The 26747-nt window shown below is 41.9% G+C and overlaps 2 protein-coding genes across 7 annotated transcripts in view; both read right to left on the bottom strand.

Annotated features, from left to right (window-relative positions):
• LOC120383355 (N-acetylated-alpha-linked acidic dipeptidase 2-like) overlaps window positions 1-6964 on the bottom strand; it is a 45068-nt gene extending 38104 nt beyond the window's left edge. For all 4 annotated transcript variants that reach the window (XM_039501395.1, XM_039501385.1, XM_039501405.1 and 1 more), the window contains exons 1-3: window positions 6639-6964; window positions 4937-5048; window positions 1097-1283 (exon numbers count right to left, since the gene is read on the bottom strand). In XM_039501395.1, coding sequence (XP_039357329.1) covers window positions 1097-1283; window positions 4937-5048; window positions 6639-6720 — 381 coding nt within the window. In that variant the 5' untranslated portion in view covers window positions 6721-6964. The remainder of the gene's footprint in view (window positions 1-1096; window positions 1284-4936; window positions 5049-6638) is intronic.
• Window positions 6965-12588: 5624 nt separating this feature from the next.
• FOLH1B (folate hydrolase 1B) overlaps window positions 12589-26747 on the bottom strand; it is a 57917-nt gene continuing 43758 nt past the window's right edge. For 2 of the 3 annotated variants that reach the window (XM_039511340.1, XM_039511345.1), the window contains exons 13-19: window positions 26464-26531; window positions 20241-20332; window positions 18709-18799; window positions 17875-18139; window positions 16249-16330; window positions 14350-14442; window positions 12589-13242 (exon numbers count right to left, since the gene is read on the bottom strand). In XM_039511340.1, the coding sequence (XP_039367274.1) occupies window positions 13053-13242; window positions 14350-14442; window positions 16249-16330; window positions 17875-18139; window positions 18709-18799; window positions 20241-20332; window positions 26464-26531 (881 nt within the window). In that variant the 3' untranslated portion in view covers window positions 12589-13052. The remainder of the gene's footprint in view (window positions 13243-14349; window positions 14443-16248; window positions 16331-17874; window positions 18140-18708; window positions 18800-20240; window positions 20333-26463; window positions 26532-26747) is intronic. The other variant, XR_005590771.1, reaches the window with a different exon arrangement.

Below are 26747 nucleotides of genomic sequence, written 5' to 3'. Positions count from 1 at the left end.
TGCTCAGCCCTAGGCTGGAGCATGCTCAGTGCATACAGAATCTTCAGGGAATTAGCTCTATCAAGTAGCTACTGATCATGTGCAAATCCCAATTCTTCAGAGGTTTACAACTTGACCAAATTTGGATAGATTTTTCACAGGGATAACAAAAGGCACATCCCTGACACAAAGGCAACCTCCCTGCCAAATTCCAAGTCTCTGCTCCAAAGCACAGGGGCTACAGAGCTTCTTAGATAAAAGGTCAGCAGAATTTAACATGGGCAAAATAATATATTTTCCCCTAACCTCATTCTCAGAAACAGCTGTACTTGTTTGGCTGAAATGTAAAAAAAAAAAAAAAAATTCAGCATGAGGCAGACACCCAGCATGGCAAATTTCAAATGGTTACAGTTTGGTAATGGTGTAAGGGACTGAAAAGAGGATCCTAGAATGGGAAGCGTTGGGCAACCTTAATGATGGCAGTACTACCTGCCCCTCCTATAACAAATAAATTGGATAAACTAAGTTTTCACTTCATTTGCACGATTACTTGATATTTCATATTCTTTCCAAAATCTTAATTCTAGATGACTGATGTAGCCCCTGCATTGTACTATTGCATTCTGCAGAGAAGGTAGGCATGTAACGCTTTCATGCATCATTACGTCTACTTCAGTGCATTAGGCACTTTGAGGGGGGAATCCAGAAGGAAAAAAAACCCACAAACATATGGAGTTGTCAAAACGATACCTGAAAAGCAGTGAAATATTGGTATTCGATCTTGGGGTGGGGATGGCTTCACCATACACAAAACTTGCCTTGTGCTTGGTTTGCTGCACAGCGAAACAAGGAGGGCGCAATGAACCAGTAGATTCCTTTTGTGTGTTTGCAAGATGTAAGCAATCCCCACTGATCTGTCCTGGCAGAAACCATTTCTAAATATTAGTCCAAGAGATTGGGTTACATAACCCAGCAGCAGTGGATTTTCCTTTTTAATATAGAGGCTTTTCATCAGATTATAAAACACAATGAAGATGCACAGGTGTGAGTGAGGGCAGAACCTGACCCCATTTCTTTCAAGAGCTCTTCTACATACAGTTGACTAAAATAAAATCACCTCATTCCCTTGATCATCAATAATTGAGACATAGTTGGGCTGAGTTTCATTTGGGTAGGAAAGGAGGACATCATAATGAACGAGCTCCGCTGAATCCAATCCAAATTCCTTCCACTGGGCTTGAATTTGCTTAGCAAGGTGAAGGTTCTGTTCCGTTCCTGCCACGTGAGGAAACTTTGTAAACGAACTAAAATAAAACAAAGTCATGGGTAAGGAGAGAGTTCAGAAAAGCATTTGACAGAAGAGTCCAAGTAGGCTAATCTTCATAGCACGTGCAAGAAGTAAGTTGTTATGGTTAAGTCCCTTAGATGAAATGTTGAATGGTACAACATACTTACCAGAGCCTGAAGCAGGATAACATGCAAAGAGATCCCTTCTGAGGCCCTAAGATAAATCAGCTCAGCTTTTCACTCTGAGTAACTGCCACAGGGGTTAGAGCAGGGGTAGGCAACCTATGGCACATGTGCCGAAGCCGGCATGCGAGCTGATTTTCAGTGGCACTCACACTGCCTGGTCCTGGCCACCGGTCTGGGGGGCTCTGCATTTTAATTTCATTTTAAATGAAGCTTCTTAAACATTTTAAAAACTTTCTTTAGTTTACATACAACAATAGTTTAGTTAGAAATTATAGACTTATAGAAAGAGACCTTCTAAAAACATTAAAATGTATGACTGGCACGCGAAACCTTAAATTAGAGTGAATAAATGAAGACTCGGCACACCACTTCTGAAAGGTTGCCGACCCCTGGGTTAGAGCACTCTCCTGAAAAGGGAGAGACAACCTTTCTCCCCTTCTGGCAGAGAGGGGGAAATTGAACCTGGGTCTCCCATATCCCAGGCAAGTGCCCTAATCACTGGGATAAAAGTTATAAGGTGGGACACACCATCACCTGCCAGATTTTGAATGGGGAGGCAGCCATTAATCACACCAACCAGATTAGGCTCTGCATGCAAATTAGGTAGACAAATGCATGTGTTTCCCCCATTTGTGAATTGCTCTAAGGCTTAGGTGGGAGACAGCTGGCCGAACGCCTAGAGGGAGGCAACAGCATGCATGCCTGGAGGCAGAAATGTAGGCACAGAGTGAATTTAGATGTCCACAGGTTTAGGTAGCAGGTCTGTGGATCATTGTGGAGACAAAACTGGGATTTAGGCACCTAAATCCAACATATAGGTACCTAAATCTGGGGTTTTGGTGCCTAAATACCTTTATGGATCTGGGGTTATAATTCCCAAACAATGGAACATGACCATATATTGGAATGGGTGGTACCAGGGGAGGGGCACAACAAGTATAATTACGTTTGCCAAGAAAAGGGGGGAGGAGAGGGAGCTCCATGGGCGTGTGAACCTAGGGGCTAGGAGAAGAACGGGGTTTCTATCAGCGTATAAAACTGTAGTTGGGGGAGGGAAAAACGAAAACTCTATTGGCATATAAATATAGCCCGACTGATGTGAAGGGTTTTGGAATATGTTTGCTTGTTTAGCCCCAATAAACCCACCAAATTGTCTGCAAACTGGACTCTGAACTGTTATTTTCCAGCAAACTGTGTTTGGGAACTGAGAGGGAGGAGGGAGCTGGACCCTCGCCAATACTCCCCCCCCCTCCAAAAAATAAAAGCCCGAAACTTGGAAGTTAAAGTTAAACTTAAAAGAAATCCAAATATGTTAAGGTATAGAAATGCGCCTAAACAGCCTTAACTTAGCCCCTTAATGGCTCCATGCAATAACCGTACAATTATGCTTTTGGTCCCATATTAAAGTGATTTTTAAAGATATGTTAGGGTTCACTTCATATGTTTTTTCTTGTGGTCTCACTCTCCTCCTTAGAGCAGTGATCAAATGGATGCACAATTAAGGTTATGTGATGTGGGAGGTATTACTTGTACCTCTCTATTTCCTGGTTTTTTGATGTTGAAGTTTTGCTTTTCCCATCCTCTGGGGAGAGATTGAATAGCCTGAGGGAATGAGTGTGAGATGTGGAAGCCTTAATTTTGTATTTCTTTTACAACACCATTAACATAGTCTTTGGATAGTGAATTAATGGAAAAATTTCTGCAGTTTCTGCTTTATAGTTTAGCAAAAATGTACAGAAGGTGTTCTGGCATCATGAAAACAAGCAGACTAGATACTGATAATTTTTTTCTCCTGCTGACGATAGCTCATCTCAATTGATTGGACTCTTCCAGTTGGTATGCATACTTCCACCTTTTCATGTGTTCTGTGTGTATAAATATCTCCTGTCTGTGTGTTCCATTCTATGCATCTGAAGAAGTGAGCTGTAACCCACGAAAGCTTATGCTGAAATAAATTTGTTAGTCTCTAAGGTGCCACAAGTACTCTTTTTTTTTTTTTAATAATTCCCTGTGGCCCGGAGACTTCAGCATAATTACTGAGAAATTTCACAGTTTTCAGTGCATACATTTCCTAGACTTTTGTATGCTCTCTCTCTCCTCTCTAATTTATTGTGAGCAACAAAAAACAAAACAAGGTCTATGTACTTTATGGGCTCTAATTCATGTTTGAAGAGAAAGCACATAGGTTTAAAATAAATAAAATAAAACAGAAATCAAATTAGTCATGAGTTGTTTGCTGTCCTAGATGCATCCTCACACTCTCAAATGCTGAGTATTAACATACGTTACTAACTAGCATTGATTTCTGTTGGCTTTTGGGGATATTTTTGATTACATAATCCAAAAGTAAACATGTGCAAGAGTCATTGTTTTCATTTCAGTGAAATACATGACAGAAGTAAAGGCTCCTGATGTGCTTTTTACTTTTCATACAACAAATTTAGGATGAAGGAACCACATAGCACAGTGGGGCCCAGATAATCCGGTTTACTAACTATGCACAATATACAAGACCTGGTTACACATGCCCCAGCAAGGGTGCTGTGTTCTGGTTGGCTTCTGAAACATGGAAGACACTGATGGCCACTAGAGGGTTCCCACACCATTTAAAGGGATACTATCCAATTCCTGTACACTAAAGAGTACTTGTATAGGCAATTCAACTGCATTCTCTCTCCCTCCCTCCCTCGCCCCCTCCGGTTAATATATTCCTACAGGATGAATTGCTTTCTACTTTACCTCAGCTAATTGGGTCACCGGGTGCTGAAATACACAGATTAATGAATCACTAGCTATATTATTTATCATGTAATAGCTGTCCATCTGCAACACATAAAACATTTTCCTTTTCTAAGGTCTCTTTTTTAGACTAAAGCAAAGTTCTTTATTGATGTTAGGACTTAAATAATGTAAGATGCAGGGGGAAAATGTTATACTAGCTGGAGCTCAGATAATGGAAAGGCTTTTGTATAAAAAACAGAGAGCTTTACAGAACTGCATAGATAACCTTAATAAAAGCAACATAACAGCATGAATTTTTTAATGAGAAAATCATATTGTTCAAACCATAGATTTTTCAGTGGTCTGGATGTAGATAAGTTTTGTCTACACAGTCTTGCAACTCTATGTATACCTTTAACATCTACATGTATATAGCAAGTATATTACAAAAAACTAACTTGTGTAAATATCTATCTATCTATCTCACATCCTCTTCTTCTCAAGCTTTATCTGTCTATTTTGGGGAAAGGACACTTTGGAGTACAATAATTTCTAAAAAGTCAACTTGGAAAAAACATTAAAATGAGAGCATGTGCTTTAATACTTTTCTCAACATTGTGCACAAACCCAAGTAATTCCAAAATATAAAAGATATCATAAAAGCACAGCCAACAAATGCTCTTCCATGGGGCTAATGAATGTTATAACTTATGACTTTTGTGGCTGATAGAATTATTTGAAAACCAAAAAGGATAAAGCTTACCGAAGAAACTGCTTGATGTTTTCTGCTTTCATTTCAGCCACAAGTTTCTGTCTCACGTTTTGATAGGCATCTGCTGAGCTGGTTGTTTTTTTAGTGGGTTTCATTAACCAGCCTGAAAAATATCATTAAAGCCTGATACTTACCAACCCCTACAGTGCTCAAGTATTTATGCATATGGTTAACTTTAAACACAGGTAATCCCATTAAATTCAATGGAACTATTCACATGCTTACATTTTAGCAGATGCCTAAGTGTTTGCTGGACTGTGGCCCAAAACATAAAAGGAACTACAAAGTAAAATGTTTATTGTTACTGGATCATGATGAAGTGACAGGTCACTCCTGCATTTATATAAGCACACATGATAAATATAGAATACCATTTAACCAGATTCTTCTGTCAGCCGTTTTAGACCTGTAACTTGAATGGAGTACTACCAGTTCACAATGAGAGGAGAATCAGACCCATCATATTCATAGTGAACATTCACTGAACAGTGCGAGGGACTCACTGGCCCCTACCTGAATGAATCTGCTCAGGTATTTAATGTGAAGCATGTGCATGAGCATTTTCAGGATGAAAGCCTAGGATTCCATGACCTCCAGCCAGCCCCGTAATAGTTATTAGGTGTTCAGGGGAGGAGAGGGGGAAAGTTAAACGTATTTTCAAATACTGCATTGTCAAATACTGTCATTCCTTGCAAATGTTTGTGGTGTTGCTCTTCTGTAGCAGAAAACACACAGAAACAGGGGAAATGACATCAATGAAACTGACAATCCACAGCAGTGATGTCAAGTGCACAATGGAAAACTGAAAGAGACTCTTTCTCTCTAGCATCTTTCAGTAATAGTGGTCTTAAGTGTGTTCTGTAAAAAAGTTTCTTTTGAAAAAGGGCAGAACTGTTGGGTTTGTTTGAGACTGACCACATCCTTTTAATGTTTAGCCTGATTAGTTTTAAGCATTTTTAAGCTGACTGTACAGTCAGCCCTCTGCAGCCACGCAAAGCCCCATTGGAGTAAATGGGGCTCCCATAGGAGTGCAGCAAACCACCTGTGAGCTGTCAATTGACAGTCCCTTATTTCCAAACCTAAAGGTCCTGAGTTACTCTGCCCTTAAACTCTATGATGGCAGCTAATGGAAGCCACATCCCCACCTTTTACAATAAAACAAGGAGGAAAAGCACAACCCTCTGTAATTTCCAAACTGTTTTTTCTTGAATCATCCTTGCTAAGAAGCTGCCAGTTCACTCAGCCCAATTTGGGATAAACACCCCCCTCCCCATGCAAATGGCTGGGAATGGAAGTAAAGGGCAACCTTTTCTGAAGCCCTCTAAGGAAGGCGAGTATTTAGGAAGCCTCTGGCAAGCAGTAAAATCCCCCTGGTTGGGTGCTCTTCTTAACCTTCAGGCACACACAGGGTAGGGAGGTTTAAAGTGCAGAGCTGGTAGATGGAAACAATCCAGGGGGCTGTGTCTGGTGGAGGATGGTGTGCGGAAGTGGGGGTCTGTCCATAGAATAGTACCTGGGAGGAGGGAAGAAGGGGGTGCATGTATCTGAGGAGGGAGAGGTAAAGGAGCCCATGCACTGGCGGGGAAGGAGTGCGAGTAAAGCCCCGGTTCAATCCCCGCCTGAGCTCTGGGCGGCCCCCCGGGCTCTGTCTCCCCGGCCGGGGGGAGCCCTGCGCGGGGCGTTCCGTACTCACCCGCCAGGAAGCCCAGCAGGAAGAGGGCCAGCGGCAGGGCGCAGCCCAGCCCCGTGCGCAGCGCGCCCTGCCTCCCGCCCATGGCTCCAGTCCCGGCCGGCACAGCGCGGGGCCAGGGCCCCTCTCCGCCTCCGCCGGGGCTCCCTTCTCCCCGCGCGTGGCGCCCTGGCGGAGCCCACGGGGGATGTGTCACGCTGGGGGCCGCTGCCCGCTGGGCCCTTCCCCTTTGGCAGGGAGCAGCGCGGGCCCCTCCTCGTTCCCGCTGGCCTGAGCCAAGTGGCAGGGAGCTGCGGCTCCACCAGAGGAGGCACTAGGAGGAAAATCGTGTGTTTGCTTTGGGGGCTGTTGCTGTTATAAGGCTTAGCAGCGCCTTTTATCCGAGACCCTCAAGCTGCTCCCCACCAGCGGGGATGTAATCGCCCCCATTTTACAGGTGGGGAAACTGAGGCACAGCGAGATGAAATGATGCCCAAGGTTAGACTGTCGTTAGTGGCGATGCAACCTGGGTCCCCTAAATCTCTGCCCCTGGTTCCTTGTAAGACTTTGGAGCAAATTTTATCCCTGTAAGGACATTTAAGATAAAACAAGTGTTTTTCTTTTACACCCACAGACCAGAAAATAGTAGCAAGAAAATATCTATTTAAAATGTACCCGGAGTGACACAAAGAATATTGGCAAAAAGAACTTGTGGCACCTTAGAGACTAATTTATTTGAGCATAAGCTTTCATGGGCTGCAGCCTACTTCATCGGCTGCATGCAGTGGGAAATACAGTAGGAAGATTTTATATTTTTACACACATACACACACACACACAGAGAGAGAACATGAAACAATGTTAGTCTCTAAGGTGCAACAAGCACTCCTGTTCTTTTTGCGGATACAGACTAACAAGGCTGCTACTCTGAAACAAAGGATATCCGTTATTCTGAAGGACAACTTGCAAAAACTCTCTCTCCTGCTTTTATTTAAAAGTTACTCTTTCTATAGTAATTTACCATTTGTTATGGTAGAATGGGCTGTAATAGATTAGGTTGATGGAGTGTATGTTGGAAGGGAAGAAAAGGCTGGAAAAGCATGAAGGACTGTTGCTGATTCTTTATTGTTATTTATCGTCAGGTTGATAACAGGCGCAGTGATGAATAGTTGGACCAATACAATTGAGTTCCACTGTCTCTGGGAATTTTTACAAAACTCATCCAGTTAAGCTGACTGTGAAACCAAAAGTTGCATAATCAGCAGCCTTGTATGCCTTACCTGACTGATTCCAAAGGCTCTTACAGCCAAATCTTGCGGTTCTTACTTAACCAATTAAGTACTCCTAAGTACAACATGCTGTGAGACAGACCCAGGGATTCAGACATCTTACCTAAGGTAAGTGGACAAGTTGCTAATCAATCACACATTTTCCCTTTAAAGCTTATTAGGACCCTGATCCTGAAGGTGGACTCCTACTTCCACGCAGAGCCTCACTGAAGCCAAGGGGCACAAAGACCTGTCCATGTTGGATCCAATTATAGGATTAGGTTATAGATTAAGGTTGAAGGTGTGAAAGCTTCCTGGGGAACCCTGGACATGACCTCAGCTCTCCTTTAACCACCACCAGAAAGGATGATCCCAGCAAGGAACGCTAAAATAAATGCTTGTGCTGCGCGTATCACTCCTTTCTCAAACACAGGCAGCTGAGCTGAAGACATTCAAAAACAAATGGAAGATCTGGTTAATGTTTAGATCACTTCCCAAGGACTTGGCAGTGGCTTTTCAGAACAGACACTGATTACAGTATAATTCTGTCACTTGGGGATTCTTCTCTCACTCACATCTATGGCTTTAGCCCCTTAGTCAGATTGTGCCTGGTTTTCTTGGACAAGTGAGAAGCATGTCCAGTTTTGTGATTACTATCATTGTTTTTAACCACTTGATGACAGCTTGCAAAGCTCTCACTGGAATTCAGAACAGAGAAACCTTCCACTCCAATAGCTCATTTGAGATGCCAGATGGAATTCCACCTACAGAAATGATAGCTGGGAACACATGGCATATTATTAGCGTTTATGTAGCACCACAGGTGCATGTGTGGCATTTAACAGACAGCAAACTGACAGATTTCTGCTTTTAGTCATTAACAGATGAAGTTAGACATAATACTGCATGTGATGATGAACGGGGGAGTGGGAGAGGAGGATGAGAAGGAGAGCAGCAACAGTCAGAAAGTCTGATATGATTTTATTGCTATGTATGGGTCTGTTCAGTGTCACAACCAGTACTAGGGTCAACAGTGGGGACTAAACTTAGGACCCCCAAGTGTAAAAGTAGCTCTACCACTTCAGCTACATCCTTAATTCCTCTAGCTGAGGCCTATAGAATCTGATCTGTGGACATCAGACAGAATCTGATCTGTATGACCACTAGGCGGCCATATGCACTTTAGCCATTTATTAGTGTAATATGTTAAAATATTGTCCTGTGTCTAGAATAAAAGGGTGAGGTGGAAGTCTGTGTAAGGAGAGTCACACACCAAGCACATATCTTTGTTCTTCCCAGTGGATCATTCTAGAAAACACACACACACAGTTTATGAATGCCATTAAGGAACCTTGTGTTGAAACAACACCATTAAGTCGTTATCCCACTTATCTGCCTCCTGGGAAAACAACAGAATCAACATATACAGGCTCAGGAAAATCCATTCTCCCAGGGGCAGAGAAATTTTAGCTTGGTGAGAGGGGCTGGAGATGCTTCTATTTCTCTGGAAGGGAGGAGGGAGAACAGCCACCAAAAACCAATCATTTCTTTAACCGGAGGGGGAGCAGAGCAGTTGGAGCTGCAGCATTTTCCCCCAAGGATGGGGGGGAATGGATCTAGCTTTCCCCGCTCGTAAACTGGGGAGGTGCTCCTCCCTTGTTCTGTCCCTCCCTAATACACTCCTCTTCTCTCTCTGTCTCTTTCTTATTCTTTCCCCCTCTCTCATTTTCTTCCCTACAAATATGCTGCTCCCCTCTCAGAAAGAGTTTCTCTTCTGCTGTATGTTGGAGGTCTGTGTCATTTTATTGATCTCATGCACGGTTGTGTTTCCTGTCTGCTTTAAGATGGTGCATATGCATGATGGATAGTCTTCTGGGAAGACAGGAGTTCTTGGTAACACTTGACAGCATCCCATCTCTTGATCATATTTTGTAAATTAATCCATTCAGTAAAAGAAATTGGTTTAATTCATGATTTAACTCAGCTGTCCATCTTTGTTAATCAATCTGAGATGAACTTCTGCACTTTGACAACCAAAACTGTTACTCTGGTAAATACTCTCAGACATTGTCAGGCTCTAAAATTTAGCCTCAGTGCAGAAGCCCAACAAAAGGCCTTTAGGTTGTTTAAGTGAAAGGTAATTAGTACATAAGACTTGCACTGGACCGCTGTACCAGGGTGAATTTCACCCATGGGCCTACATTCTGCAAATGGATCCAAGTGGGTGCATTCCTGTTTCCACACAGATCCATTTTCAGGAAGCAGCCCTTAGTAAACTGCCAGGAAAATCCATTTATTACCCAGGATCCCCACCTGGGTAATAAATCTCCTTGTTTGGCTTTCCGTTTTTACAATCAAGGGATCAGAAATGTTACCGCTGATGTAGAGAAACTCACAAATATTAACAGACAAGTTTTGGTAAGTGTTTGCTAATTATTTATCTCCCTGGCATGGCCTGCTCCAACTAGATGGTTCCTTTAACTAATACAAGTCAAACATTGAGCCTTGCACTTTCTCTTGGTTTATAAATGTCAAATGTTATCCTCATTCTTTCCATTTAGATAGGAGTGCTGGAAAAGGAGGCACATTGTAGAAAGTTACTCAGTGCACTCACCACTAATTCCTCCACTTTTCTGGCTGTTCCTAAGCCTCACACATCATCACCACCACAACAGCACGTGTAAAGGAGCTTCCAAACAAAGGATGATTAAGACAGCTAAGCACAAGCTGGCTGTAAAGGAAAGAGAAACCATAGCTCGGCCCTTGTGTCCAATAATGCCACTGCCCACACTAGCCTGGAGCTATCACTTACAGAAAGCAAGGACTGTGCTGTTGTTGTCTGGACTTTGTACAGTGGTAGAAGCAAGAAGTGGTTTAGAGAGGTGGGACAGCTCTTTGTATACTCCTCCCCATCTTTACCTGGGAAACTTTGCAGGACTAGCCATAATCTGACCCTTTACTTTAAAAAAAAAATTATTCAAGAATATCAGACAGATTAAGGAGAAAGTGTCATTTTCTGGTGCTAGCCATGCTGAGAGCAGTATAGAGAGCTGGGGGAGCGGGAAAACCCAGAATAGAGAAAAACAATGCTCAATAAATCACAGCTTTAGATAAAAATCAGACGTAGAAAAATCTGAAAACTAACTGAATGATGTAATGTGCCAGACCACTTCCATTATTTTTTTTTAGCTGCAGTCCCTGAGGGACTAATTTATGAGAAAAGACTAAGAGCTAAATATGCACAGCTGGTCTGAATGATGACCACAGGGCACTGATGGGCAACCTGCGGCCATTAGAGTAATCTGCTGGTGGGCTGCAAGACAGTTTGATTACATTGACCGTCCACAGGCATGGCCACCTGCAGCTCCAAGTGGCTGCGGTTCACTGTTCCTGGCTAATAGGAGCTGTGGGAAGCGGCGGCCAGCACGTCCCTGTGGCCTATACCACTTCCTGCAGCTCCCATTGGCCGGGAACGGCAAACCGCAGACACTGGGAGCTGTGGGCGGCCATACATGCGGATGGTCAATGTAAACAAACTGTCTTGCAGCCTGCCAGGGGCTTACCCTGACAGGCCGTAGGTTGCCCATCACTGCTATTGGGGACAATAACCATGTAACTGAAGGGTGCAAACATGAAGGAGGGAGAGGAATAGTTTATGGTGCAATAAAAAGTTTGAGGTCGGGGGGGAATGTCATCATGACAGTGAGAACCACTAGAACATGGAGGAATCTTCCAAGAAAACTGCTGGAAGCCTCATTTCTTGGGTCATTTAAAATTGGCAGGTCAAAGCACAAGGAACTACACCATAGGGAAAAATCCAAGAGGCAGGGGATTGGAGAGGTGACCTAACTTTGAAAGTCTTTTCTCTCTCTGATTTGAGTTGGCTTGTGTGCTCATTAGAGCAGCCACTGCTGATCATCTGAGTAAATTGCATGCCAGACTCATACATGCTGAAACCTGTACCTTGTCCCCACATCTTTCTCTCTTTACAAATGTTACGGCTGGCTGGTGTGCTGAGCTTATAGCAAAACTTGAAAGGAGGGTCTAAGGAAGACAGTAATAGTTTGTCTTCCTTGCTTCTCACTCCTTGCACATTAGAAATACCTTGAAAACAGACAGACAAATAGATTTAGTTAGGAATACACCTGTACCTCGATATAACGCTGTCCTTGGGAGCCAAAAAATCTTACCGCGTTATAGGGAAACTGTGTTATATTGAACTTGCTTTGATCCACTGGAGTGCGCAACCCCCTCCCCGCCCCCATCGAATGCTGCTTTACCGCGTGATATCCAAATTCGTGTTATATCAGGTGGCGTTATATTGAGGTAGCGGTGTACCTTTTGCACAGGATCATCATCCTCAGACTGAAAGCCCATTTGTGCTAAGTCATTTCATGGCTGACATTTATTGTTCCCATCCACCTTTTTATTAATAGTGACTGGGAGGTTTCTTGTTTCATCCTGTTTTTAAATGGCTTCAAGATGCTAAGAGAAAAGTAACAAAGATGAGTCACCTGAGCGCTCGGCCCAGAACTCTCCATGATCACTACCTTTCCCCCATGCCATCTGTGACACCATTTTAAGCAGATATTCTCATCTCATTGCATGACTCCTTGTGCAATGGGGAGCTGTAGGGGCATCACCTAGAGTATAGTTATGCAACGCTGTAGAAAATACTAGAAAATTAACTAATATGTTAGAAAGTGTTGGAAATAAGGATGACTGTTCTGTTTTACTGATAAAAGTACTACAAGATAATCATCAAAACAATCAGGCCAATAGATTAGATTAAATACACTGCACAACTGTGAGACTACAAACATTGTGATTTCTGCAACTGAACATGTTACATGAAAAGGAAATCAGGGTTTTTTGTGTGTGCGTGTGTGGGGGTGTTTTTAAACATGAGGTGGCAATTTGAAATGAACATTGTTTAATTTAGTATCTCGCTTGAGCAATGATCTCAACTCCACTCTCTCCAAATAGAATTTCAGAGGTATCATACCTTATTAATGTTGTTAAATATAATGGAAGTGAGTGAGGGAGACTGACTGTTTGCAAAGAACAAGGGTTTTAAAATAATCCTACTCATGTCTGTAAATGCTCTGGTTTTGAGGGCTCCCCAGCTATCAACTCCAGTCTTTCACTTTTGAGTATGATGCTGATATGTTTATGCGAGGTCCTTCAGCGTCCCTGCTGCAGCCTGCATGGTGAAGGCTGCAATGGAGATCTGCCTCTTTACTTCTTCCCAGGCTTTGCGCTGATCTGCTTTGTTTTCTATATCAAACATGGCATCGTAGATCCCTGGAAATGACTCTCCAGCGTACTTGTTGTGGCTGCTCGGAGCAAAAATAATGTGCCTGTGGGGAAAGAGAAAAATTACTGCACATTATGAAAATAGAACAAATGTTTATTTTCTGAATAAATCCTCATCCAATGAATATATCAGCTGTCAAAGCAAATCCTTGGTATTGGGAATGCAAATAAATAGGATTCTTTTAGCAATAATGCCTGCACTATATAAAGCAAAAAACCAAAAATCTAAAATTCCCATTTCTCCCCCAGATATCTTCTAAGCACACCTACGATCACACTAAATTAGTCCATGTGAATACCAGTGTCCTGGAGGAGTGGAGACACAGATTATAAATGTTTTTTTCTTCCCCAGTGTTTTTGATTAAAGGAAAAAAACAAATAACCACAGTTTCTGGCAGCTGAAGAGTACTTTGAGTTAGGAAGGCTTAAAGCATCAGTAAACTGGCCTTGACAGATATTTATTCAGGAGTTGTTAAAAGTACGAGGATTGTAAATCTTAATGTCTGTTTTCTCTTGCTAGACTGCTTTTTTCAGGAAAGGTGAATGTTCTGCATTATGCTGGAGTGGGAGAAGGATGTAGAAGGTTCAGCTAGTCTGCCCACAAAACAAGATTGAATGGTCCAGTTAAAATGTTAGAGACCAGCAAATCTATTTTACTACTACTGCAGCGCTGCTCTTTCGCTATATTTCGTACCACTATGAACAGTCTAAGGTTAACTGTTCCATGTGTTAGGACACCCCCCCCCCCCTTTTGTTTTTGTTTTTTTGTTTTGTTTTTTAAAGGAGCATGTTAGGGATGGATTCTACACTGCTTTGAAGTTTTGGATTGGACTTTAATGGGAACAGGATCAAATGCTCATGACCTGATCCAAAGCCCACTGAAATCAGTGAAAATACTCCTGTTAACTTTAACGGCCTTTGGATCAGGCCCTTATATGATATCACTGAATTTTATCCTAATATTCAGACTAATTTTTCCCTTTCTTTTTCTTATCCTATTATACTTATTTATGCCCCTTTTCCCATGTTAAATAATAATTTTCCATTTTTGTTCACACTCTGCAGATACCTGTAAATCACAAGTGGTTGACATTTCTTAGAGTTCTTAGGCAAAAAACAAGTAAAGTTTGTTGTAGATAATGTTTGCCTACCTGTAGAATGGCCTGCCAGGTAAACCAAGAGGATCAATAAAAGCCCTTTCTAAAAACATGAGCTGATCATTCAATGCTCTTACAGCGATTGGGCTGAAAAGAAAGCAACAGAGGTCTGTCTTAGCCTCAGAGTACTTTGAACATGTGCATCCTGTACTAAAACTTTCACAGCTTCAATACATGTCTAAACACAGCTTGTAGAATTTAATGAGTACAACACCTGTGAAGCCAATCACAGTTAAGTCAACAGATCAATGTCGAGCTACCCTGAGGATCTGGCACATAATGTGGAGGTTCTGTAAGGCTGTTCTTAGGTGCTAAGGAATGTACTGTAAGAAGGAAAGGATAATTAAATACTTTCTCCCAAGCTGTCCCTTATACCTGAAACTCTCTCCCACTGTCATGTTCAAGACAATCACTCCCTCTCCATACAATTCTTTTTTAACACTCATTTCTTTCATGAAGCCTATCAAAGTCAAGCAACTTCAGTAAAAATGCATTTTTTTAATATAAAAACCTCTCAATTTAAAAATAAAAAAAGGAACTTCGTTAGAACAATTTTTGGGCTGGTCTGTGAATTGTGTTGCCTGAATTGTTTGGTGTGTTTGTTTCAATAAAAGTTTCTTGGAGCACAGATTGTGTGTATCTGTGTGTTTTGTACAGCACCAAGCACTGTACTGATGCTTAACAAATAAATAATATATTTACCAGTGGGACTGGAAACCTGTGTGCAACGTGACATACTGCTGAGCTTTGCAGTCGAATCACTAGGGCAAAATCTCAGCTACATCAGTATAAATCTGGAGTAACTCAACTGTAGTCAGTTCCAAATTTACACCAGTATAAACAAAAGCAGAATTTGGTCATTGCTTAAGTTCAACTCAAATTATGTTAATATAATTGTTCTTGAACTGAGGTATCCCATTTGATACCTCATGTAGCAACATTCAATAACACATAGCAAAAATTCCATCTTTGCCATATGGAATGATTAAGGTTAATAATTAGTGTTCTGATCTTAAAAAAAAAAAATGACACCAAGCATTTTTTTTAAAATACTGAAACAAAGTTTAGTTAGAGTCCATTTGTTTCTATGGATATATTTCAGTGGTTCTGAAAAAAACCCAAAAAACAACCAACCAGCTAAACAAAAACAATCCAGCTATTTACAAATGGTGAATCTTGAAGTGTAAGCCTTATAATTGATAACTAACAGAAATTCATGTTCCTAGAGTTAGGGAGAGGTGCTGCAAAAATCAAACTAAGTAAGAAAGGAGAGAACTAAGAAAGCAGCAACATTTTTATGTGTAAATGGGATGTAAGAGAAACAGCTGACCGACTACACACAGCTTTAATGTAAGGACCAGATCCTCAGCGGGCATACAGCCGCACGCTGCATTGAAATCTGCAGCCTTTTAGAGTTAATATGTTGCATCTTTAGCACTGTAAGCAATCCTGGTACTAGAGACATGATCATCACACAAATTCCTATAAATAAGTCAAATGCTGTTAATTTATTTAAATTCAGAATGGCCACCATTAAAAAGCCAACAACTATCTATCCTGGATCTGCTTCTCATTTGCAATAAGGCTCTGTTTCACCACTCTGGCTGTTGGTCAGAAAATGAGAACGTGAGTGGCAGAAAGGGACATTAGTGTAAATGAGAGTCAGGCACTCTAAGTATTAAACAGAAGACTGGATAAACATTTGTGCTTTAATGGCGACCTGATTATTATAACCCTTAAAGGGACCCAACTGGTACAACCCTCACTCCCGTTAGTGGGCACTTGTTAATGAGATAGTTTATATAAGAGCTCACAGCATGAGTGAGGGCTGCCCCATTAGGCCTGAAGAATTTAATTATTTGGTTTGATGGCTAAGGAATCTGTAGAACTTACTTATTGATGTCAACTTGCTGCAGTCTCCTGTGAAAATCAGTGGCAGCTTCTGTAAAATTATTTGCAGCAGAGAAGAGAGCATCTGCAGAGATGGGAAAGGAAGAGCTTAACTTTGAGTTCTGTTTAGCTTTTGCCAATGAACCAACATGATCATGTTAATTCTCATAGCACAAAGAGCAAAATGAAGTGTGTGTGTGTGTGTGTACAGTTTAGACACTCAAACAGCAGAAATGCCCTCACTATCACATGATTGCACATGCACACTGAGAGCTGACAGAGCTCGCATGAAGATGCGGGAGTTGGTTAGTGTGGTTTTGTTTTTAAGTGTTGGGTTATTTGAAAAATTATTTTAAAAAAATAAATAAGGCCTGGTCCACACATGGATTTTGTACCAGTATAACTATACCAGAACCAGTCCGAGTGTGGACACAGTTATACCAGTATAAAGGTGCCTTATGCCAGTATAGCTTATTTCCCTTCTTGTACAGGTAAGTCATTTTGGCACTATAAATGTCGATGGTATTCCTTGTATTTTTACCAGCAAGAGTTTAATTGGTGCAAAGCACTGCACTAGCTCCTATTACCTGCACTCATTTGGCTTTAGGCATTATGGGCCACACAGTAGCTTGGGTAGCGTATATTTGTATCTCCAAACATTGCAGCCAGGAGTGGCACTGGGGTATGGAAACTGCCTGTCCAGGTGATGACTCCTTTTCCATCCCACAGAAATGCCAATCTATGAGTCTTCAGGGTGAAATTCTGGCTCCACTGAAGATAGGCAAAGGGCCATGCAGGGCAGGATTTAAGATTCCTTGGGCATGGTGCTCAGTTTAAGCAGGAGAAGGTTGCTGGCAGTGTGTTTTTTTTTCCTGTGAGGGACCCTCAGTATTTCCAACCCCAAGAGTTCAAAAATCTTGAGTCAGCCCCCAAAATCATGAAATTTCAAAACCAATCACGAGGGTCTTTTCTGATCGATCAATTTTGTAATCACTTTGTCTTCTGGTGTTCGAGCTTTTAGGAGTAGCTTTTTCAAGCTTTTCTCAGCAACCATCAGGGCTAGAGATTTTCATTTAAAACAAAAAGTAAGTTGAGATTTCCCCCATTGTCATGTGACTATGGCAAATGGAGCTTTGAGAAAAGCGCCAAATCTGATGAGACCCGTGATAAAAATCATAAGAGTTGGCAACTCAGCTTTGTAATTCATTCCCCCCTGATTTGTTGAGATTAGCGCACCATTGTTGAACTTCAGGGCCACAATGCAAAGCCCATTTATTTCTCTGGACATCTGGCTACGGGTGGTGACCTGGAGAGAATGGGGGTTTGTTTATTCATTCGCTCTGATTGTATGGTTGCTGGGCCTTTTGTATTATAAGAGGTTTATTTTAAGTGATATTCAAAAGGCTCTTGTGCAATTAGGCATGTGGTTTCTTTTTTTTAAAAAAATCAAAATAAAATCATTATTTTAATTAGATTGTAATCTTCTTAGGGGCAGGGACTAGTTTTGTTCTGTTTGTGCAGCACCCAGCACAATGGGGCCTCGGTTCATGACTGGGGATCCTACATGCTATCACAATACAAATAATGAACAATAGAAAGAGGAAGGTTCTGGTGGAGGGCGGTACGTACCAAATGACACGCTGTACGTTGTCAGTTCCATTTGATGATTCTTTGACAAATTATAGATGACTTGAACATAGTTCCTTAAAGCCTCTGCATAATCTCTGCAGTCAAAGGGAAGGACCACAGAGTCGGCCAGTTCAAATACCAGCCCTCCTCGTACCTGTGCCACTGTCAGGTGATTCTTAAAAGTCGGATCATAAAATCTCTCCACAATCTCATAGGTCTCATAGACACTGTGGTAAACTGGGTAGCTACTGTATTTTTCCACTCTCTGGAAAAAAAAATGAATTTAAAAATGTGTTATTTATAAAGCCGGTTTGGACAGCTTGACTATCCTGCAAAGCATTCCCTCTTGTGTGCCTGCATCACAGCAATCCTCTTTGTTCATATTTTCAATACTCCTCTTCATAGGGGAAGACCTTGCATAATAGACTGTGACTTGTTATCTTATTGTAATTGTACATGTCTCTCAATGCGGACACAGAAAGAATCAAAGCAGTCATCGTTGTAAAAAAAAAATCACTTCAGCATTCAAAGCTTTCTTAGAGCTACTGGCTGTAAGCAATTCTGTGTCACTATCCTGTCATTTACTTTGAACTAAATGCCTTTATGATTTGGTTGGTTCATGCCAAGTTCACAGTTATTATCATCACTATGTATGAATTATTGCGGTAATAGCCAGGCACCCAGTCCTGGAGCAGGATCCTATTGTGCTAGGCTCTGTACAAACAGAATAAAAAGGCAGTCCTAGCCCCAAAGAGCTTACAATCGTTGAATCGCAGCTGATGGTATCAGTGGGTTATGAGGGACAGTGATGAGATGGTGTGATGACAGACTTACCCAGTTTTTGCTGTAACGTGCTCTGCCTGAAGCAATGCCAAGCCGCTGAAAAAAGACTTCAAAGTCATTGCCAGAACCCAGCTTATTTATTCTTTTGACAAGAAAAGGGAACAGATCTTGAGTAAAGTATCTAAGTACAATGTTTAGTATGTTTCAAAATATTGTATTAATAAACTCCCCATTCCTGTCTATCGCATATTTCATCCCTTCCACCCCATTCCAGGGCATTCCCCACCACACTCTTTCTCCAAACATCTCCTTAACATAATCTCTATCATTCCTGAGTTGTCTATCACCCACCATGTGCATCTCCTAGCAACTCTGCTGTTCACAGTGGGCCAGACTCATCACATGGAACTCAGTGGAGTTAGTGCAGGGAAGAATTTGGCTCCAAATCCACTTCCTTATTCTTGCTCATTTAAGGGCCTCTCTGACATGGAGTCTCTACTGAACCCTGGTCAATCCCTGCATCTCATCTGAGGGGGAATACAACAGCACAGAGCAGGAATCTACACAAGAGATGCGGACAGGTCTAAGGGAATAGACCCATTGCCCAGCATCTCCTAGTCATGACTTAACAGGATCAACTTTATGTTATGAGGGGCAATCCCTGTAGATCTGAAGGGGGATAGTGCGATGAAAAGCAGCCCTGAGCCCTTCTCACCCAGACAAAGCGTCTTCTTTAGGCTACAGAATCTAAGGCTTTCCATGTGGTTGGTGGTAAGGGTTAGGAGATGATGCTGTATTGGCCCAATCCACCTCCCTCTAACTTCTGCTTTTTCCATTTGAGAAAATATTTCTATCCCTACCCAGCTAGCTGCAGAGACCTTTACTGAGAAGATTATGGGGGGCTATAGGGCTTGAGCCTTGCCTTTCAGAGAGGCACAGAAAATGATGAAGTAAGAAAGATGAAAAATTGTTGATGTGACCAGACTGAAGAAAACTGTACAAAACAAAACACCAGCTCCAAAAAATTCTGGCTAGTTTTACTTCCTCCAGGCACTGAATAAAATGCAGACTCCAAGGGCTGCTTACCCTATAGCATTAAGGGTCACTGTTTCTTTTCACACACTAGTTATGCTTTCTCAGAAACAAGGCTAAAATGACAATAAAACGCTGCTTCCTACTTCTAACCATAGAACAATTACACTTAGGTCTGACTTCAACCCCAGACGGGCTATGTTGTAATTGACACCCTGCCCACAAATGTTCTGGAAGCAGATAATCCCATTTTAGCTGTGGTTTCCTAGGGAGTTAGACACATCCTGGAACCTATAAGGAATCATGTGGCTAAAGCCCGGCTATACTGACAATTTACTCTGTCATATGTAATTCCTCCAATTCTGAGTACAGGGACAGATACACAGCTGGTGTAAATTGTCACAAGTCCATGAACCTTTGACAATTACACCACTTCTGAGGGTCTGCCCCACTATTTCTTTTAAGAGTTCAGCTTTCCATGTGGCTAGAAATACAAAGAAAACCTATTTTTCAACTTGCAGTAACTTCTGCACATATCCTTTGTCACTTACCTGGGGACATCTTTATATTCTGTAGATGGGTTTTTTTCATGCCAGCTCTCATAAAGTGATTTGCCTTTAAACCCCTCATCTGGGCTTGGTATCTAGAGAAATATATGTTAAAAAAAAAAAAAGACGGCAGGATACAATTTTAAGTGTTATTAAGCAACAAATTCACAACCAGATATGACATAAAGTCGATTAGTTATAACAAAAACTAAGCCACTGACTCAGGTACCATGGGCAAATCACCCAGCCTTTCTGTGCTACATTCTACTAATTTGAAAAAAGGGTGTAATGATAGTTACCTATCTCACAACAGTGCAGTGAGTCTTAATTATTGTTTGTGCTGTGGTTTGTGGTGCTCAGATGAAAGGTGCTACAGACACACATAAATAATAATAAAGCTCATGTTATGCCTCTATTTTTAGTGTCCTCTGATTTACTCGGCAGTTTCAAAAGCTATAGGTATATTTTTTTTGAAAGGTTGCTATGTTTTTATTTCTTTGTTTAAGGAATTACTCAACAATAATAACCCAGCACAGAAAAGGTATTTGCATTTACCTCTTTAGGTCAGGATCAAGATTCTTAAAGAAGTAATGTTGTGAAAGCATTTTGTCATGTACTGGCCCAGGATAGGGATGGTGTAAGTCTAGTATTGCTCAGACATTAGCAACCAATAGGTTGTGGTATCACTAGGCCTAATCCTATGTAATTTGCAAGTGGTGCTCAGTTTGAGTATGGGTTGTGGAATCAGGTTCATTGTTAGGTAATTGGGCCAACAGTTTCAAAAATGTTCTGGGTGCTCAATCTGAGATGCCTTTGGTCTGATTTGTAGAGGTGCTGAATGTGCCACAAGTACTCCTGTTCTTTTTACGGATACAGACTAACACGGCTGCTACTCTGAAACCTGAATGCGTACAGTTTCCACTGGCTTTAGTGGAAGCTGTGGGTGACCCAAATCAATGAAAATTTAGACCAGAACTATCTCAAGTTGAGCACCCGAAAACTGTGGCACCCAGTGTAAGCAGACTCTTTTGAAAATTTGGTCCACTGGCTTTCAGTTGTCAGCAGTGACTATGTTGATTTGTGTGATGACATATACAAACCCCACACTGGCCTGGAAAGGGTTAATGAACTGCTGAAGGCTCAGTCAGCCTTGCCCCGCTACACCTTGGAGGGAAAGGCTAAAAGGGGAGAACCCAACCTAGTTGGGAACTGGATGGGAGGGAGAGCAGACTTCCTGCTCCCACTCTGTGAGAGAGGCATGGCTGGGACCAGGGACTGGGCAGAGTGGTAAATACCCTGGAGGGTAGGGATAGGATACAGAGGGACCTAGACAAATTAGAGGATTGGGCCAAAAGAAATCTGATGAGGTTCAACAAGGACAAGTGCAGAGTCCTGCACTTAGGACGGAAGAATCCCATGCACTGCTACAGACTAGGGACCGAATAGGTAGGTAGCAGTTCTACAGAAAAGGACCTATGCTGGACAAGCAGCTGGATATGAGTCAACAGTGTGCCCTTGTTGCCAGGAAGGCTAACGGCATTTGGAGCTGTATAAGTAGGGGCATTGCCAGCAGATCGAGGGATGTGATCATTCCCCTCTATTCAGCACTGGTGAGGCCTCATCTGGAGTACTGTGTCCAGTCTAGGGCCCCACACTACACGAAGGATGTGGAAAAATTGGGAAGAGTCCAGCGGAGGGCAATAAAAATGATTAGGGGGCTGGAGCACGTGACTTATGAGGAGAGGCTAAGGGAACTGGGATTATTTAGTCTACATTAGAGAAGAATGAGAGGGGATTTGATAGCTGCTTTCAACCACCTGAAAGGGGGTTCCAAAGCAGATGGATCTAGACGGTTCTCAGTGGTAGCAGATGACAGAACAAGGAGTAATGGTCTCATGTTGCAGTGAGGGAGGTTTAGGTTGGATATTAGGAAAAACGTTTCCGCTAGGAGGGGTGGTGGAATCTCCTTCCTCAGAGGTTTTTAAGGTCAGGCTTGATCAAGCCCTGGCTGGGATGATTTAGTTGGGGATAGGTCCTGCTTTGAGCTAGAGGGCCTCCTGAGGTCCCTTCCAACCCTGATATGCTATGATTCTGTGACTGACCAGAGACTGTGCCTGCATGAAGGAAAGTAGCTCTGATATGAGACTATTATTTTGATTTACTACCAGTGACTTGTTGAGTAAGACTGCTGCAGGGGGCGTCCTTCATGAGGGGATGACAACCAAATAAAACCCTTGATCTTTGCATCAAACTGGAGACATAGCCATAAATTGTTGCGAAACCAGGAGCAACCTGGTCACAAGCTGATTTTCACCTTGCACTACCTGCCAAGATGTGGCATATTAAATTAGAGATTCTTGGTCTAAAAGGGCAGATGGATATTTTACATGTAGAATTCCAACCAAGTATTCCTAAACGGACATCTTGAGTTACAGATTAATAGAAAATACCAGATTAAGAATCAACGTGGACCAGACTGTAATAGCCTTACTTGTGATGAGCAGCATCTTACATTACAAGTCATTGAGACTACTAAGGGAATAAAGTCACCTTTCTTATTTTTGTACAAATCTAAATAAATATATGTAAGAACATAAACATAAGAATGACCATACTGGGTCAGACTAAGGATCCATCTAGCCTAGTACCTGTCTTCTGAGATGCCAGTGCGAGATGCTTCAGAGGGAATGAACAGAACAGGGCAATTTTGAGTGATCCATCCCCTGTTGTCCAGTCCCAGCTTCTGCCAATGAGAAGTTTAAGGACACCTGGAGCATGGGGTTGCGTCCCTGACCATCTTGGCTAATAGCCACTGATGGACCCATCCTCCATAAACTTACCTAATTCTTTTTTTGAACCCAGTTATACTTTTGGCCTTCACAATATCCCCAGGCAATGAATTCTACAAGATGACTCTGTGATGTACGAAGAAATTCTTCCTTTTGTCTGTTTTAAGCCAGCTGCCTATTAATTTCTTGTGTTATGTGAAGGGATAAATAACACTTCCCTATTCACTTTCTCCACACCATTCATGATTTTATAGACCTCTATCATATCCCCCCTTTGTTGTCTATTTTCCAGTCTGAATAGTGCCAGTCTTTTTACTCTCTCCTTGTTTGGAAGTTATTCCATACCCTTGATCATTTCTGTTGTCTTTCTTTATATCTTTTCCAATTCTACTGTCTCTTTTTTAAGGTGTGGCAACAGAACTGTACACAGTATTCAAGATGTGGGCATACGATGGACTAATATAGTGGCATTATGATATTTTCTGTTTTATTATCTATTCTTTTCCTAATGTTTCCTAACACTGTTAGCTTTTTTGACTTCCGCTGCACAAAGAGAGATGTTTTCAGAGAAGTATCCACAATGACTCCTAGATCTCTTTCTTGAGGGGTAATAATTAATTTAGACCCCATATAGTTGGGATTGTTTTTTCCCATGTGCATTACTTTGCACTTATCAACATTGGATTTTATCTGCCATTTTGTTGCTCCTTCACCCAGTTTAGTGAGATCTCTTTATAAGTCTTTGCAGTCAACTTTGGACTTAACTATCTTGAGTACTTTGTATCACCTGCAAACTTTGCCCCCTCACTGTTCACCCCCTTTTCCAGATCATTTATGAATATGTTGTACAGCACTGGTTCCAGTACAGATCTTGGAGGGACCCATTATTTATGTCTCTCCATTGTGAAAATTGACAATTTACTCCTATCCTTTGTTTCCTATCTTTTAACCAGATAGGACCTGCTGAATTTGCTTAAGAGCCTTTGGTGAGGAGCCATATCAAAGGCATATTGACACACATGAAAAATTCTAAGAGATTGGTGAGGCATGATTTCTCTAAAAAGCCATATTGAATTTTCCCCAACATATTTTGTTTATCTATGTGTCTAATAATTCTGTTCTTTATTATAGTTTTAACCAATTTTCCTGGTACTGAAGTTAGGCTTACCAGCCTGTAATTGCCAAGATTGCCCCTGGAGCCTTTTTGAAAAATTGGCATTACATTAGTAACAGTCATCAGGTCCAGAGGCTGATTTAAATGATAGGTTACATACTGCAGTTAGTAGTTCTGCAATTTTATATTTGAATTTCTTCAGAACTCTTGGGAGAATACCACTTGGTCTTGATGAATTATTATTGTTTAATTTATCAATTTGTTCTTATACCTTCTCTACTGACACCTCAATCTGGGACAGAATAAGAGGATCACAGCCTGGCCCTATGAATACATGCTAGGTGAAATTAAAATTGATATGTGAGAATCATAGATGTGTAGGACTGGAAAGGACCTCAATAGGTCATCTAGTTCAGTCCCTTGCACTCAAGACAGGACCATGTAATAACTATACCATTCCTGACAGGTGTTTGTTTAAACTGTCTTCAGAACCTCCAATGATGTAGATTCCATAGTCTCCCTAGGCAATTTGTTCCAGTACTTAACTACCTTGACAGTGAGGAAAAAAAATGTTTGGACTGTGCACCCTAAACCTCCCTATTAGCAATTTAAGCCCATTGCTTCTTGTCCTATTTTCAGAGGTTAATGAGAACAATTTGTCACCCTCCTCCTTGTAACAATCTTTTCTGTACTTGAAAACTGTTATCATGTCCCCTCTCAGTCTTCTCCAGATTAAACAAACCCAATTTTTTCAATCTTTCCTCATGAGTCTTGTTTTCGACATTCAGCTTTAATGTTGGCCATATCTGTCACACTGTGTTTAACGTAGCCGGCTGCCATGCTGTGAATGTCTTGAAAACTCTTAGTGCTTAGGGAAAGTACCAGAATAGACAGATTTCACAGCAGGCATGGCTGTAAAAGAATTGCAACTTATCTGGCATGGCTATTGGGGAGGGAAGAGGGGAATGTTTAATATATATATTGATCTAAGGTATATATAAAACCCTGATTTACTCATTAGAAGTGAAATGTCATTATACTGTAGCATGCCACTGAAACTTGAAGTTAAGCAGAATTACTTTGCAGAAGGGAAAACCTGTTCATATTAGCTGTTACTGCTGTAAATCATTCTTACAACTAGATAAGTCATGATCTATGGATTGAAACTCTTCACACAAAATACTGTTAACTTGGAATTAAGGTTGCACAAGTGCATTTTTGTTTAATACAGTCACTAAAGTAAAGGAAATCTCCAGTTCAGCCAACTCTAACAACCACACCAAGCTCAGTTCAAAGGTTTTACCCGCCAAACATCGTAACAGTCAAACACACCCACCTCCACAACAAACTCCCTTTCGCTTTCAACAAATGACCACCCAAATAGTACACACCCAATTCCTCACCAGTCACACTCAAGCTGCATTCAACCAGTAAACCGTGGGATTTGAATCACATTGTGATAGTGTCTTCCAGGCGGCCTAGTGGCTAGACTACTGGCCTTTCAGTTTGTAAGGTAAGGGGGTAAGGGGACCGGGTCCCAGTCCAGAGCCCTGTGCAGATCAACCTCTAAACAGGGGAGATGGGGTCTCCTTCCCAGCAGGGAGTCAAGACCCACTTCCCTGGGCTACTTCCTACAAGTCTCTTCAGTTTGGGGCATGGCCCTGCTAGTCCGGTTGCCTCTCCTTGGCAGGGGAGACCTTACTTGGCACAAGTGGCTGTGCTGGCTGGCAGGTCACTGATCCATCCCTTCAGGCAGGCAGGCAGGCAGAGCGCTCCTGCCTCCTAGCCAGTCATCCCCCTGTTGAGCCAGGCTCCCTTCTTTTCTCCCCACTCCAGGCATGCATTGGCTGTAGGTGTAGTGAGGTTTGGCTCGCTGAACCCAAAAGTTTTATTTAACCCCTGCTGTGCCAAACACCAGTTTCTCTGCCCCCTCACACACATTTTAAGGAAAAAACTCAATATAGCCTTAACTATGGAGCCACTACTGACCCTTCCCCAGAGTACCAGTATATAAGAAATGTGAATGGGTGACATTATTAAATTGAATTCTTGATGGCCAAATTCTACTCTCATTACATCTGGTCAACCACACTGGTGTCCGTGGTGGCACTGAGGTAAACGAGAGTGGAATTTGATCACTGAGGCCTAACTATCTGATGATGCCCATGACAGATTTTACTACAATCAGCAGGAGCCCTGACAACCGTGCAGAATTTTGGCCTGAGTCTCTTAGTAATAAAAACAGTTTCACATCCAGTACAATAACCAGCTCCTATGGGTAGTTACTGTTGCTACCTTAGTTGATATTTTAGTGTATCTTTACCTCTTTGGTCAAGCTGTACACCAGGCTGTACATCAGCGGAGTACAATCAATTCTCAGAGTGTAGTTTCCTGAAAGACAAGGTAAATGTTTACAATAGAAAACCAAGTCTGCTCTGTGTCTTTGTGGAGGGGGGAAGGCATGTCTGTAATAAGAGGAGACACCAGGAGGAAAAAGCAGGATCTTCAAAGTAGTTAGGGCTGCCAGCTGTAGGCTACTTAGTACATTCACACTGGCTTAGGATTTGGGCTGAATTATGCTTCAGCTAGCACAGGAGCTCAGGGGTC

The sequence above is a fragment of the Mauremys reevesii genome, linkage group 1 (genome assembly GCF_016161935.1).
Source record: "Mauremys reevesii isolate NIE-2019 linkage group 1, ASM1616193v1, whole genome shotgun sequence".
Classification (NCBI taxonomy): Eukaryota; Metazoa; Chordata; order Testudines; family Geoemydidae; genus Mauremys; species Mauremys reevesii.
This window is presented reverse-complemented; position numbering and strand designations above follow the sequence as displayed.